Below are 12,859 nucleotides of genomic sequence, written 5' to 3'. Positions count from 1 at the left end.
CTTTCTTTCGGTCGCCCGATGGTGCAGTCCAGTGAGGAGCTGAGCGCTCAGCTGTCGACGCTGGAGTCCCACAAGGTGGCGCTAGAGGAAACCCTGTCTCAGAAAGAGGCGGAGCTGGCCGGTCTGGGGGAGGAGTTAGAGCGAGTCCAGAGCTCACTGGCCAATGAGAGGGAGAGCGGGGTGAAAACGGCAGAAGCTCTGCAGAACCAACTCAATGAGAAGGTTGGCTTATTGCTTGTATATTATATATTTTGCAGTGCTATCTTAATTCCATTCACAAGCACAATTCTGTATATCAAAATGCCGTGCAGCATTTTGTTATTGACCGTGTGTGTCTGTGCATGTGTGTCTGTGTGTATGCCTCTTACTGCATACTGCATGTATACATGTTTCATACACACATTCTGTACATTGTGTGTCCGTATTTTTAAACACGTAACCCCAAAATACTTCTAAATGATGCGACGTGGTGTGAGTTTGTAGATCAAGATATTTTGGGAAAACTATATGGGCATAGGTAGAACATTGAATGAAGTTCATGTCTCTTCTGATCCTGCGTCCACAGGAGAGTCGAGAGCAGGCGTTGGAGAGCCAGCTGGCCACGTCACGCTGGGCCAGCCTACAGGGGGCGCTGGAGGAGGCTCAGAGGATAGTGCAGGACTCCCTGGCCCTGATAGACGACCCCGCACACACCAGCTGCACCAGCTCTGCAGGTCATAAACACCACAAACACCACAAACACACCAGCTGCACCAGCTCTGCAGGTCACAAACACCACAAACACCACAAACACACCAGCTGCACCAGCTCTGCAGGTCATAAACACATCACCTGCACCAGCTCAGCAGGTCACAAACACACCAGCTGCACCAGCTCAGCAGGTCACAAACACATCACCTGCACCAGCTCAGCAGGTCACAAACACATCACCTGCACCAGCTCAGCAGGTCACAAACACACCAGCTGCACCAGCTCTGCAGGTCATAAACACCACAAACACACCAGCTGCACCAGCTCTGCAGGTCACAAACACCACAAACACACCAGCTGTACCAGCTCTGCAGGTCACAAACACCACAAACACCACAAACACACCAGCTGCACCAGCTCTGCAGGTCACAAACACACCAGCTGCACCAGCTCTGCAGGTCACAAACACACCAGCTGCACCAGCTCTGCAGGTCACAAACACACCAGCTGCACCAGCTCTGCAGGTCACAAACACCACAAACACACCAGCTGCACCAGCTCTGCAGGTCACAAACACCACAAACACACCAGCTGTACCAGCTCTGCAGGTCACAAACACCACAAACACACCAGCTGCACCAGCTCTGCAGGTCACAAACACCACAAACACACCAGTTGTACCAGCTCTGCAGGTCACAAACACCACAAACACCACAAACACACCAGCTGCACCAGCTCTGCAGGTCACAAACACCACAAACACACCAGTTGTACCAGCTCTGCAGGTCACAAACACCACAAACACCACAAACACACCAGCTGCACCAGCTCTGCAGGTCACAAACACCACAAACACCACAAACACACCAGCTGCACCAGCTCTGCAGGTCACAAACACCACAAACACACCAGCTGCACCAGCTCTGCAGGTCACAAACACCACAAACACACCAGTTGTACCAGCTCTGCAGGTCACAAACACCACAAACACCACAAACACACCAGCTGCACCAGCTCTGCAGGTCACAAACACCACAAACACCACAAACACACCAGCTGCACCAGCTCTGCAGGTCACAAACACCACAAACACACCAGCTGCACCAGCTCTGCAGGTCACAAACACCACAAACACACCAGCTGCACCAGCTCTGCAGGTCACAAACACCACAAACACCACAAACACACCAGCTGCACCAGCTCTGCAGGTCATAAACACCACAAACACACCAGCTGCACCAGCTCTGCAGGTCACAAACACCACAAACACACCAGCTGTACCAGCTCTGCAGGTCACAAACACCACAAACACACCAGTTGTACCAGCTCTGCAGGTCACAAACACCACAAACACACCAGCTGCACCAGCTCAGCAGGTCACAAACATCTGCTGTCAGGAAGAAACCACCTAACCACCAAAACATTTCAGGAAATAAATCAGAAAATGTAAAAAACCTTATATTTTTTACAACAATGCTGCCTCATCAAAGTTGGTATTTTGACTTTAAATATTGTCAATTACTTGCATGAGAGGGGAGAGGTGGTGGAGTTATCTGTTTTAGCAGACAGTTTGAGGGTTCAATGGAGTTAAGAGGTTTTGATGTAAAGGGTGTTCAATAGCATTAATTTATGAAAAATGTCGTTTGCAATGCTGCAATATTGCTCTTCTCTCACTTTGTCTGTCTCCCTTTCTATCTGTAGATTATCTTGTATCACGGTGCCAGGCCTCCTTGGACTGTATGGACAGACTCCAGTCTGCTAAAGAGGCCTTCCTAGCAGACACCACAAGTAAGAGACCTCCTACTCCTACAGCCTCACACATTGATGAAGGCCATAGTGGCCTCACTGTAAGACTATTATTACACATTGTTGGAATTTTTATGTTTTGGAGTTTGTTTTTGCTCATCACATTCTCATCCTGAATGGCCTCCATCCCTGTGAAGTTCAGTTAACATTTATATCCAATTATTATGGATAAAATGGTTCCTCAAATCAAACCATGTTATTTCCATTAATCTAGCATAATAATCAGTCAGTGAATCTATCAGTTGGTCTCTACATTCTGCATACCTATCTTATCACAACAAGTAAGACACGTAAACACGGGAAGCGAACAAAGCTGTTGTGGCAGTCTGACACACACACACACACACACACACACACACACACAGAGACCTCTGTATCGTTCCAATTTCAGTTGCCCTCTGGTGGCGGGCGGGTGGTGTTACAGCGTGACACACAGACAGACAGACAGACAGACAGTTTTGGCCAGCTTCTATAGTTAGTGCTCACTTCGTTCGCAATCACTTCGTTCGCAACAAGCACTTAACTCGGCAAGACCTACGGTTGTATAGAAATATATCCGGGTCTTGCAGGTTAAAGCACTTTGTGTGGTTGTTTTGAAAAGAAGTGGGGAAAAAAGGTGATGGTGATTAATAATGTTAAAAATTAAGTCTTAATTCTGTGTGGAGTTTGCATGTTCTCCCCATGTCCCCTAGGGTAGGTACCCTCACAAAAAACATGCAGTAATCCTGGACTCTAAAACTACCTCCCCCTAGCCAGCCGGGGTGCCTGATGGAGGGGAAAGGAACCGGTGTTCCTTCCACGCACTACATCCGGCCGGGGATACTCTCCCCTGTCAGGTGAAAAGAAGCAGCTTGGACTCCTCATGCATAGAAGGAAGCATGAGGTCAGTCCGCTGCCCCCCCGCTGGTTGGCAGAGGAAGTGTAGCACCCAGGATTACATTAGATAATTGACACTGGGTGAAAAAATGGGTTGCAAAATCATGGGATAAAAATTAAAAAAAAGAAAAAACAATCAAGAATCAATTAATTACCAGCTGCTGCCTTATATCCCATGGCTGAGTGGTCGGCCAGAGGCAAAAAGTGTGTGGTTGCCTAGAGACGAGGCAGCCAATCAGGACGATAGGTTGTCGGTACAGCCAATGAGAAACATAAGTCTCAACTACAGCAAGGGGAGCGCGAAAGCACCGCAGAGAGAACATTGACCAGCTGTGCTTACACAGCAGCTGGTAAAAATTAAGTGTCAACTAAAATTGCTGGAGACTCCAGAGCTGGTAAATATCGCCCCACCCTCCCTTGCAGATGTGTCAGAGCTGGTGCGAGCAGTGACTAAGTGTGGCCACCTGGTCGGAGATGCCATCGTCCAGGGCAGTGCCACCTCCCACATGGTGCCCGTAGAGCAAGCAGACGGTAAGGAAACCTCTTTGGTGTGGAGTGGAGACTGACACAGGAGTGGATTTTCACTCCCGGTCCCATCCCACTCCCACAGAAAGAAATCCCATCCCGTCCCACTCCTGGTAGAATGATTCACGATCCCATCCCGCTCCCACTCAAAATTACTCCCAATCCCATCCCATTTTGTGTTCTTTTTAGATTACTGTGTTTCGTGCAGTTTTAGTTCCAAATATATGGCACCAGGAACAGTTTATCTGTGATAATTTAATGAGGCTAATTGATGTCATTTCCACTCCCGCCCGCTCCCGTTGACTTTTCATTCCCGTTGCATCCCAATCCCGGGATTAATACAAATTCCAATCCCTGGGAATCCTGAAAAAAATGCCATCCTCTAGTGTGGAGTTGTCGGTGTTATTATATGCTCTATCCACAGAATATACAACTATATACAAATATGCACTTCCTAAACAAGCCTGTAAATGTTAAATGTGTTCATAAATTAATTTACACTAACAGGCAGCTTACAAATTACAATTTACAATTTAGGCATTTAGCAGACGCTCTTAATCCAGATCGATTTACATTAAGCAATAACAAAAGCATGGCATACATCACATATATAAAAAAGTAGTTATCATGAATCATGCGTAAACTAAGAACGTAACAGTGGAGTATCTATGTAAACTATACATACTATACTATATAATATATTATACATGTGTACTATAAAGTGCTATGACTACATACAATGCAATTCTAGAGCTGTCTACGTAACAAGCTATAAGTCTGTTTAAAATACTATCTAAGTCTACATAATGTGCTATCTAAGGGGCTAGGCTAGGGCAAGTGCTACGGGCTTACTTTCAGTGTGTCCATTCTATTCACAATACATTTCTCATAATAATGCCTGCTGTTTTGTGCGTGTCTCTCTGCCAGCCCTGTCAAACAGTGTGAAGGCATGTGGAACGGAGGCCCTGTCTCTGCTCGGTTCCATGAAAGAACAGGAGAGTCTGGCCACGGCAGACGGCTCCAAGCTCCGGACGGCTCTGGAAGAGATCCTCGCCACCGCAGAGGTCTGGGTTTATCTTTGCTCTGTCTGTTAACATTGGGTTCCTTTAGCTAAGGGTCAGAAAATATCAAAATGGGGCCACAGGCACATGCAGGCTTATTATCATCGCCTGACTTAATTCCCACATGAGACAATAGTCAGAGTGTATTTTTAAAAAGGCCTCCAGGGTCACAGCGTGAGAATAATGTAATTGGGTCCTCTGCTGGAAAGCTTAGGGTAGTTGTACAGAAATTACATAATTGTGTTCAGCTGAGAAGGCGTTGCTTTTTTCTGTTAAGAAATGGCGAGGCTAAATCTCATCAAATGGTGGTTCCGTGGCTCAAATCCCGAATATATATATATACTGGACCTTGATATGAAAATGGTTTAACCCATTTTGGGCGGGAACCCCTTTTGGTGTTTTAAACATTATGTTATAATTTAGCTATTGAAAAATAGCAGATCTACAAGCTTGTAGGTCTGCTATTTTTGAAAAATAGTGAAAATATTTATTTCAGAAAACTGGAGGATTTAGAAGAATTTTTTTAAATTTCGAGGTCAGGCCTAAATGGTTGAAAACCACTGCAGTAAAGGGATGGTAAGGAGTGCAACAGAACTGTGTGATGTATTGATAATTGATCATGTGCCACACCCTTGTACCGTCTCGTGTCTTTTAGAAACTGCGCCCTCGAGGGTTGGAACTGCAGCAAGGGGAGCTGGGAGATTTAGTGGAACAGGAAATGGCCGCCACCTCCGCCGCTGTTGAATCAGCTGCTGCCAGAATAGAGGTGTGTGTGTGCGTGTGCGTGTGCGTGTGCGTGCACGTGCGTGTACGTGCGCGCGCGTGTGCGTGTGCGAGTGTCCAGGCATCCATCTTCGCTTGCTTCAGTTGTGTACGTCAGTGTTTTTCAACCAGTGGTCCTTGAGGGGTTTCCAGGTGGTCTCCAGCTAAATGATGGAGAGTTGGTAACCAAATGGACCCTTGTTGATCTTTAACTTTTGAGAGTGTAGAATTAAACCAAATGGACCCTTGTGGGTCCATTTGGTTTCATTTGACACTCTCAAGAGTTCAATTATTCTTAAACATCTGCGTTACTTAATTTACAAGAAGTCTACACAATTAGAGAATGTAGAATAGTTGTTATTTTGATAAACGTTATCTCTCTCTCTCGGTACCAACATCAATACAGCATGGAATTGTGGACAAAATCTTATAATATTGAGGCTAAATTGAGGCTAAATCTCATCAAATGTTGGTCTCGTGGCTCAAATGCTGAATAAATAATGAACCTTGATATGAAAAGGGTTGAAATCAACTGTGACAGTTCTGTCCAGCAGTGGTTCTCAGAGTGGGGTCCAGGACCCTCAAGGCTCAATGTCTATTCATAGTCTGGATTTTCGGTGGTGAGGTGACCACCGGAGCTGAAATAACGTTGAGCGGTGGTGAGTAAAAACAGAGAGAAGGGCTGGAGCGGTGGTGGTGGTTTGCTCTTCACCGCGGCTCGTGACGTCATGTTGTAGTTCGGTGGTCACCTCACCACCGAAAAGCCAGACTATGTATGAGCCTTCAGGGTTCGTTGAGGGGATTCCAAATGAGTTATGTGGGTCCTTGAAATCAAAACGTTTGAAAACCACCGGTGTACAGAATAATAACCCTTTGTAGGTGTGTGCGTGCGTGCGTGCGTGCGTGCGTGCGTGCGTGCGTGCGTGCGTGTGTTGCTTTTTCCAGCACAATGTGTGTTGTTGTTGTTTCTTATCTGGGTTCTGTGTTACGTTACCTCAACAGGAAATGCTCAACAATTCGCGTGCGTCTGATACAGGAATTAAGATGGAGGTCAATGAGAGGTAAGTCACAAACGGCTTTGATGGAGACGGAGCAGAACAAACTGGAACTATCTGTCCCCACATTGTCCTAACGCAAAAAAAGGACAAAAAAACAAACAAAAAACGTTTTACCACCATGCACCATGATTACAGGGACTCTTTACTACCATTTCTGAAGCAGTTAAAAAAAAAACACTGTAGACTTTCATTGACAATAACATCTGTTTTCTATTCACTGCTATGCTCTGAATCCAGAAATCGTCTTTTAAATACATTGAAGAACTTGGCTCGGGCACCTAATCATTTACTAATTAAGCACTGCCTGTTGATGGTGATGTTGTGGTATGCTAAAAGCTCTTCTTCATTCCCTGTACTTGGAAGTGGATTGATTTAGGAAAGAAATGAAGAATGAACATGTTTTTTCCTAACTCACTACCGTGTGAATAAGCTGCGTTTAAAGAAGAAAGAATTACTTTGAACTAAAAACGTTGACAAGCCGACAAGCCTGATTTTTTTTCCCCCCCTAATTGGAAATTCCATCTTTTTCTGACTTGATTAGATGTGCGTTGTGCTTGTTTGACTGTACCGTTTCCCTTACCGAGCAGACTTGTGGCCAAATAATACTTTTTGACAGTAGAAATCTCAAGGGCTTTGGCTGAATGTAATTTAGGGACATACCGGTAACCGAGTAAATCTGTGCTCAGACAAGTCTATGGCTCAGACCTTGCAATAAGAACAAATAATGTGTTCTGGCGCCCCCTGCAGGATCCTGGCCTCGTGTACAGAGCTGATGAAGGCTATTAAGGAGTTGGTGTTGTCTTCCAAACATCTGCAAAGGGACATTGTTGAGAGTGGCAGGGTGAGTAGCATAATGCAAGAGTTGTAAAATAACATGTTGGCCAAGTGGTCCAGGCACATGCCACATATAGGCTTTGGCCTGACAGTGTGTCGCGTGTTCGAGTCCCGTTCATGATGATCGTTGCAGTATGTCTCTCCCCTTCTCGCTCTCCCTCTTTACTGTCTATCTTCACTTGATACTAGGCAGAAAAGCAAAAAAATATATATAATATAACATTTTGATTTCAAGGCATTATACAATTTGTTGTGCTTCCCTGATATCCATACAGACTGGTATAAGACATGTGAATTGTTAAAGTATTCACCATTGTGAAGAATATTGATGTTTATATATATTTCCTTGATCATTTCTTCGTGTCCTCTTTTCGTGTTACTTTCCCCCGAGATTTTTAGACGAGCAGAAGCGAAGAAGTTTCCGACACATTTGGAGTATTTCGCTGCATCGTCATATCACATGTTATCGCCCATTAGCGTACGAGTTGCACTGAGGAGATGCTCAATTATACCACAGGTCGTTTCGAGGAAGCAATCTGATTGGTTGAAACAGCCTTCTAGCCGTGGGTTAAACCAGCACCATTCACCACCTAATCAAAACAAAGAATTCAGCTGCTCTGTTCTCCCAGAGCGCTAGCAAACTCGGTGGCTAGGCTAGCTAGTTTCTTGGGACATTTGTGGTCGTAGTGACTACATCTGTCATTAAAAATATTTTTTTTTTCAGCGATTTTCTTAGTTTTAAGGGTAACTGGTGTATAATTGCAATATTACACGAGAGGGTGTGGTTTAACGTGATTATTGCCACTTCAGTGATGCTTGCGGAACTCGACTTCGTCTCGTTCCTCACCGCATCCCTGTCGTGGCAATAATCACGTTAACCCACACCCTCTCGTGTAATATTGCTTAAATGGAATCTCTCTCTTGTCCTTTCAGGGAGCAGCTTCCATGAAGGAATTCTATGCCAAGAACTCTCGTTGGACCGAGGGCCTGATCTCGGCCTCTAAAGCAGTGGGATGGGGCGCCACAGTCATGGTGTAAGTATTAAGTACGCTTTCTTCTGCTCTCCAATTGTCTGTCTTGCATTTTGTTATGACTGTATGTTCAGCATTTTTGCATCAGGGTTCCCACGGCCATGAAATTCCTGGAAATATTTAGAAATTAGAAAAAAACAAAAACAAAAACATTTTCCGTTCCTGGAAAAGGTTCGGAATGTACTGAGTCAAGGGCCCTGGAATTTATCAAGGGTCATGGGAAAATGGTTGTCTTTGCATTAATTCGTTTTTGGCTATTGATTTTGTAAATAAAAAACATTTTCCAAAACATTATACGGAATATGTAACATAAGTCGTTATTCACCTAACGGGCAGTTTGATTGCAGCCTACTGTGTAGCAACATGTGACAAAAATATCGGATCTATCATTTGGCCAAGACATTTGGAATAGAATTATAGCATTCTATATTCTATGCTCTATAGAGGGTATGCGCGCGGCGTGACATCATCATCAAACCAGGAAGTTATGCAGGAACGCCTACTGAGTGGCAAAAAACTACTTTCTGGCCTTGACAGCCCATACATCCACACAGAAAAGTCATATCTGATTGCATTAAACAACGTTAAACAATGTTAAACTCACTTTGCCTGTTGCTTTGCCACTCGATTTGCCACTCGATGTGCCATTCACTTTAAGCATGCGCATACCCTCTATTGTTGCTACACTGCCTGCCTTTGGGAATTGCGCGTAGGAGTAAGAGACTCATTATGGCGCTGAATGATTGTTACATAGGCCTGGAAATTGGGTTAAATATTCTGGAAAGGTTTTGGAAATTCACTGGTAAAAATTGTGTGGGAACCCTGTTGCATACAGCTGCATTTGTTTGCATGAAATTAAAGATAGCCGCAAAGTGCTCTTTGTTTAACCCATTTAGGCCTGACGTCGAAATTAAAAAAATTTCTTTTTAAAATGTTTCTATATCAGTGGTTCTCAATATTTCATGTCAAGGACCCCAACAATTGTAATATTGTAAAATGTAATATGCCGCCGACCCCCATCTGAAAATATGTTGTTCCAGGGACCCTCCAGAAGCAAAGATTTGAGATAAAAACTGAAACTCTGAAATAATATATATTCAAAGGTTTGAGCCACATTTTCATGATTTTTCAAAAATAGCAGACCTACAAGCTCGTAGCGCGCCACTCGGTGGCGCACTACGAGCTTGTAGATCTGCTATTTTTCAATAGCTAAAGTATAACATGTTACATAATCCTTTAAAACACCAAAAGGGGTTCCCGCCCAAAATGGGTTAAAAAACACATTTGAAATAAAGAAATGAAATGAAAGAAATAAAACTAGTGATTGAGTCTCTGCTGTGTTGTTGTGACCCAACAGGGACGCTGCGGATCTGGTCGTGCAAGGCAAAGGGAAGTTTGAGGAGCTCATGGTGTGTTCGCATGAAATAGCTGCCAGTACAGCACAACTAGTGGCTGCATCCAAGGTAAGACATTCTGTGGCGTACAGTACCGTACATTCGGCCAAAATAGCAGATCTACAATCTCACAGCGTGGCGCTTCGTGAGCTTGTAGATATGCAAATTAGAGGTACCCCGATCAGGTTTTTTGGGACCGATCACCGATTGTTTTTCTCACGATCGTCCGACACCAATAACGATCTTGTGCGTAAGGGTCTGCCAGTTTTGTTCAAATGATCTGTCCCCCTGCACTACTGTTTACAATTGTGTTGCAGATTACACTTTAGATAGCTTTGTTGACTATAATCACAGTGTTTTGAAAGTTAATGTTCTTTGTTCATTTCAGAAATTTAAACACTTAAACCTTCAATACTCGACAAGCTCACAACGCCTCGCAGTGCGAGATGTTGTCAGCTTGTAGATCTGCTGTTTTCGGCTAATGTTCCTCTCAGAATAGGAATGTTATGGTTCAAGTAGCCTGGAATTCACCTATGCTTTTTATGGCATAGGCAGCTCCCAGGATCTGCCGGCAGAAACTATGCGCAGCTGCTAGACATGAGACTAATTAATTAGAGCGACAGAGAGAGAGAGAGAGAGAGGAGTGTGTGTGTATATGTGTGCATGTGTGTGTCAATTTAACAAAGGTGCAGACGATCAGAAATCAGCAGAGAGTGAGTGATGTTTGCGCTACTCTATGCCGAATTGAAGTGGACTCGGACCCAGACTTTTTTTTTCTCCCTGGAAATAAAAACGTCTGGGTTTCCGAGGCTAGGGTTCAAGTGGTTAATGTAAAAAAATAATAATAATTATCCTATCAAACACATGTTTGGCAGACCCCCGATAGTAGCTCTGATGACCCCCTAGGGGTCCCGGACCCCCTGTTGTGATGACCCCTGCTCTAGAGAGATGCCCCCTCAGCCAGCTGGCCCGCTGGAACTCTGTGCCCAAACACAAGCAGAGCCACCAGATTCAAAGCAAAACTCACTGGACTAAACCAAATTATAAAACAGCAACCCTGAACCACCAAAAGCAGAGCAAACTAGAATGCTATTTGGCCGAAACAGAGAACACGCCGTAGCACAATACCCGATCACTGTGACCGACCCAAAACAAAGAAAAATGTTTACTAGGTACAGACTCGGTGAGCACAGTCTTGCGATAGAGAAAGGCCTTCATAGGCAGACCTGCCTCCCTAGAGAAGATACTACCCACTGCACACAAAATGAAGTGGAAACTGACTGGCCACTGTACCAAGACATCTAAGACGCATACTTCCCACAGATTGCAATCACCCAAAAGTTTTAAAACATGACAAAATAAACTCCCGTTATCTGCTGGGCGATGTACACCAATGTAATGATTCGTGAGCTGCTGTGATAGGAGAAGGATATCAAATGGAACACAACCACCTTAAAGACTACTAATCATTGAGTGACCTCGGTACATAGAAATTGGTATTCTACTCAATCTACTGTTTAGATTGATGAGTCATGATGGGTTTTTAGTTGACCTATGATCCTAGATTACTATTGTATTCATTTTATGTTTTAGCTTGTGTTTTCCATGCTTACTGTAGGTAAATCGCCCTAAGCACACCAAAGGGTCACCATGCAACTCCTTGTGTCCAAGCGGTTGCAAGGAGTTAACGCTAAAACCGTCTTGACCCTTTGGTGTGGTTTGGGCCATTGAATTCCATGCGTTGAATCACTAGGGTCAACGTGGGTCAACGTGCAACAGGACATATCACACCACAGGGACAACGCTAAAACCGTCTTGACCCTTTGGTGTGGTTAGGGCTTAAGAGTGTCTGCTAAATGCTACATTTGTAAATTGTAGTCTGTACATACAAACAGAGCAATTATTACCTTTGAATGAGTTTTGAAATATCGTAAATTGAAACACTGTATATACAAACAGAGCAATTACCTTTAAACACTTTTGAAGAACAACTGCTATTTGTGCACAACCTTGCAGAAGCTTGTCCCAAGCTAAGCTTCCCTATGTGGATATATATATATATATAGGCCAACTATTTCTGACAGCAAATGTACATTATTCTTATGGTTTTATAAGTTACAGTAGCTATTCCTCAGTTGCAATGTAACAGCTCTGTGTACACCGTACAGTAGTACATGATTTCTATTCTTTCATTTACATACATTATTTTGTCTTGATTGTATAATTCCACTTTTGCTTTGGCAATGTGAACATATGTTTCTCATGCCAATAAATCCCTTTGAATTGAACTATTGACTTGTGCGTGTGCGTGTGCGTGCGTGTGTGCGTGTGCGTGTGTGTGTGGGCGGGCGGGCGGGCAGGCGTGCGGGCGTGTGTGCGGGCGTGTGCGTGGGGTTAAGACTCACCCGAGGGTTAAGAAGTTGGGGTTAGTGTTAGTCAAGAGTAATGTCCGACACACATCACTTTTTATCACACTAGTATTTTCTTTGCTCGACCGCTCTTGACTCTCGTCCTCTGCTCGCCTCCCTCCCTCCCGTCCGTCTCCTTCTACTGCTCCACCCACAGGTAAAGGCGGACAAAGACAGTGCCAACCTGGCCCGTCTACGGACGGCTTCCAAAGGGGTGACCCAGGCCACCGCCGGTGTCGTGGCCTCCACCAAGTCTGCCAAGTCCCAGATCGAGGAGAAAGGTGAGTGGGTCCCTTCAGCTGAATGGATATTATAGTTGTGTTGGCTGATTGGATGAATGGACTGCCAGACTTGTCAGCTATAGCTAGCTAGCTGGCTGGTCTGAAGAATTGTTTGATTGGTTAGCCCATTAAG

At 44.5% G+C, this 12,859-nt stretch overlaps 1 protein-coding gene across 2 annotated transcripts in view; it reads left to right on the top strand.

The window, feature by feature from the left end:
• hip1 (huntingtin interacting protein 1) overlaps nucleotides 1–12,859 on the top strand; it is a 107,243-nt gene that overhangs the window by 84,477 nt on the left and 9,907 nt on the right. For both annotated transcript variants that reach the window (XM_079514734.1, XM_079514735.1), the window contains exons 18-28: nucleotides 28–222; nucleotides 566–713; nucleotides 2,392–2,478; nucleotides 3,796–3,903; nucleotides 4,825–4,961; nucleotides 5,614–5,724; nucleotides 6,723–6,781; nucleotides 7,526–7,619; nucleotides 8,546–8,646; nucleotides 10,001–10,106; nucleotides 12,603–12,726. In XM_079514734.1, the coding sequence (XP_079370860.1) occupies nucleotides 28–222; nucleotides 566–713; nucleotides 2,392–2,478; nucleotides 3,796–3,903; nucleotides 4,825–4,961; nucleotides 5,614–5,724; nucleotides 6,723–6,781; nucleotides 7,526–7,619; nucleotides 8,546–8,646; nucleotides 10,001–10,106; nucleotides 12,603–12,726 (1,270 nt within the window). The remainder of the gene's footprint in view (nucleotides 1–27; nucleotides 223–565; nucleotides 714–2,391; nucleotides 2,479–3,795; nucleotides 3,904–4,824; nucleotides 4,962–5,613; nucleotides 5,725–6,722; nucleotides 6,782–7,525; nucleotides 7,620–8,545; nucleotides 8,647–10,000; nucleotides 10,107–12,602; nucleotides 12,727–12,859) is intronic.

Source organism: Electrona antarctica (genome assembly GCF_951216825.1).
Source record: "Electrona antarctica genome assembly, chromosome: 11".
Classification (NCBI taxonomy): domain Eukaryota; kingdom Metazoa; phylum Chordata; class Actinopteri; order Myctophiformes; family Myctophidae; genus Electrona; species Electrona antarctica.
This window is presented reverse-complemented; position numbering and strand designations above follow the sequence as displayed.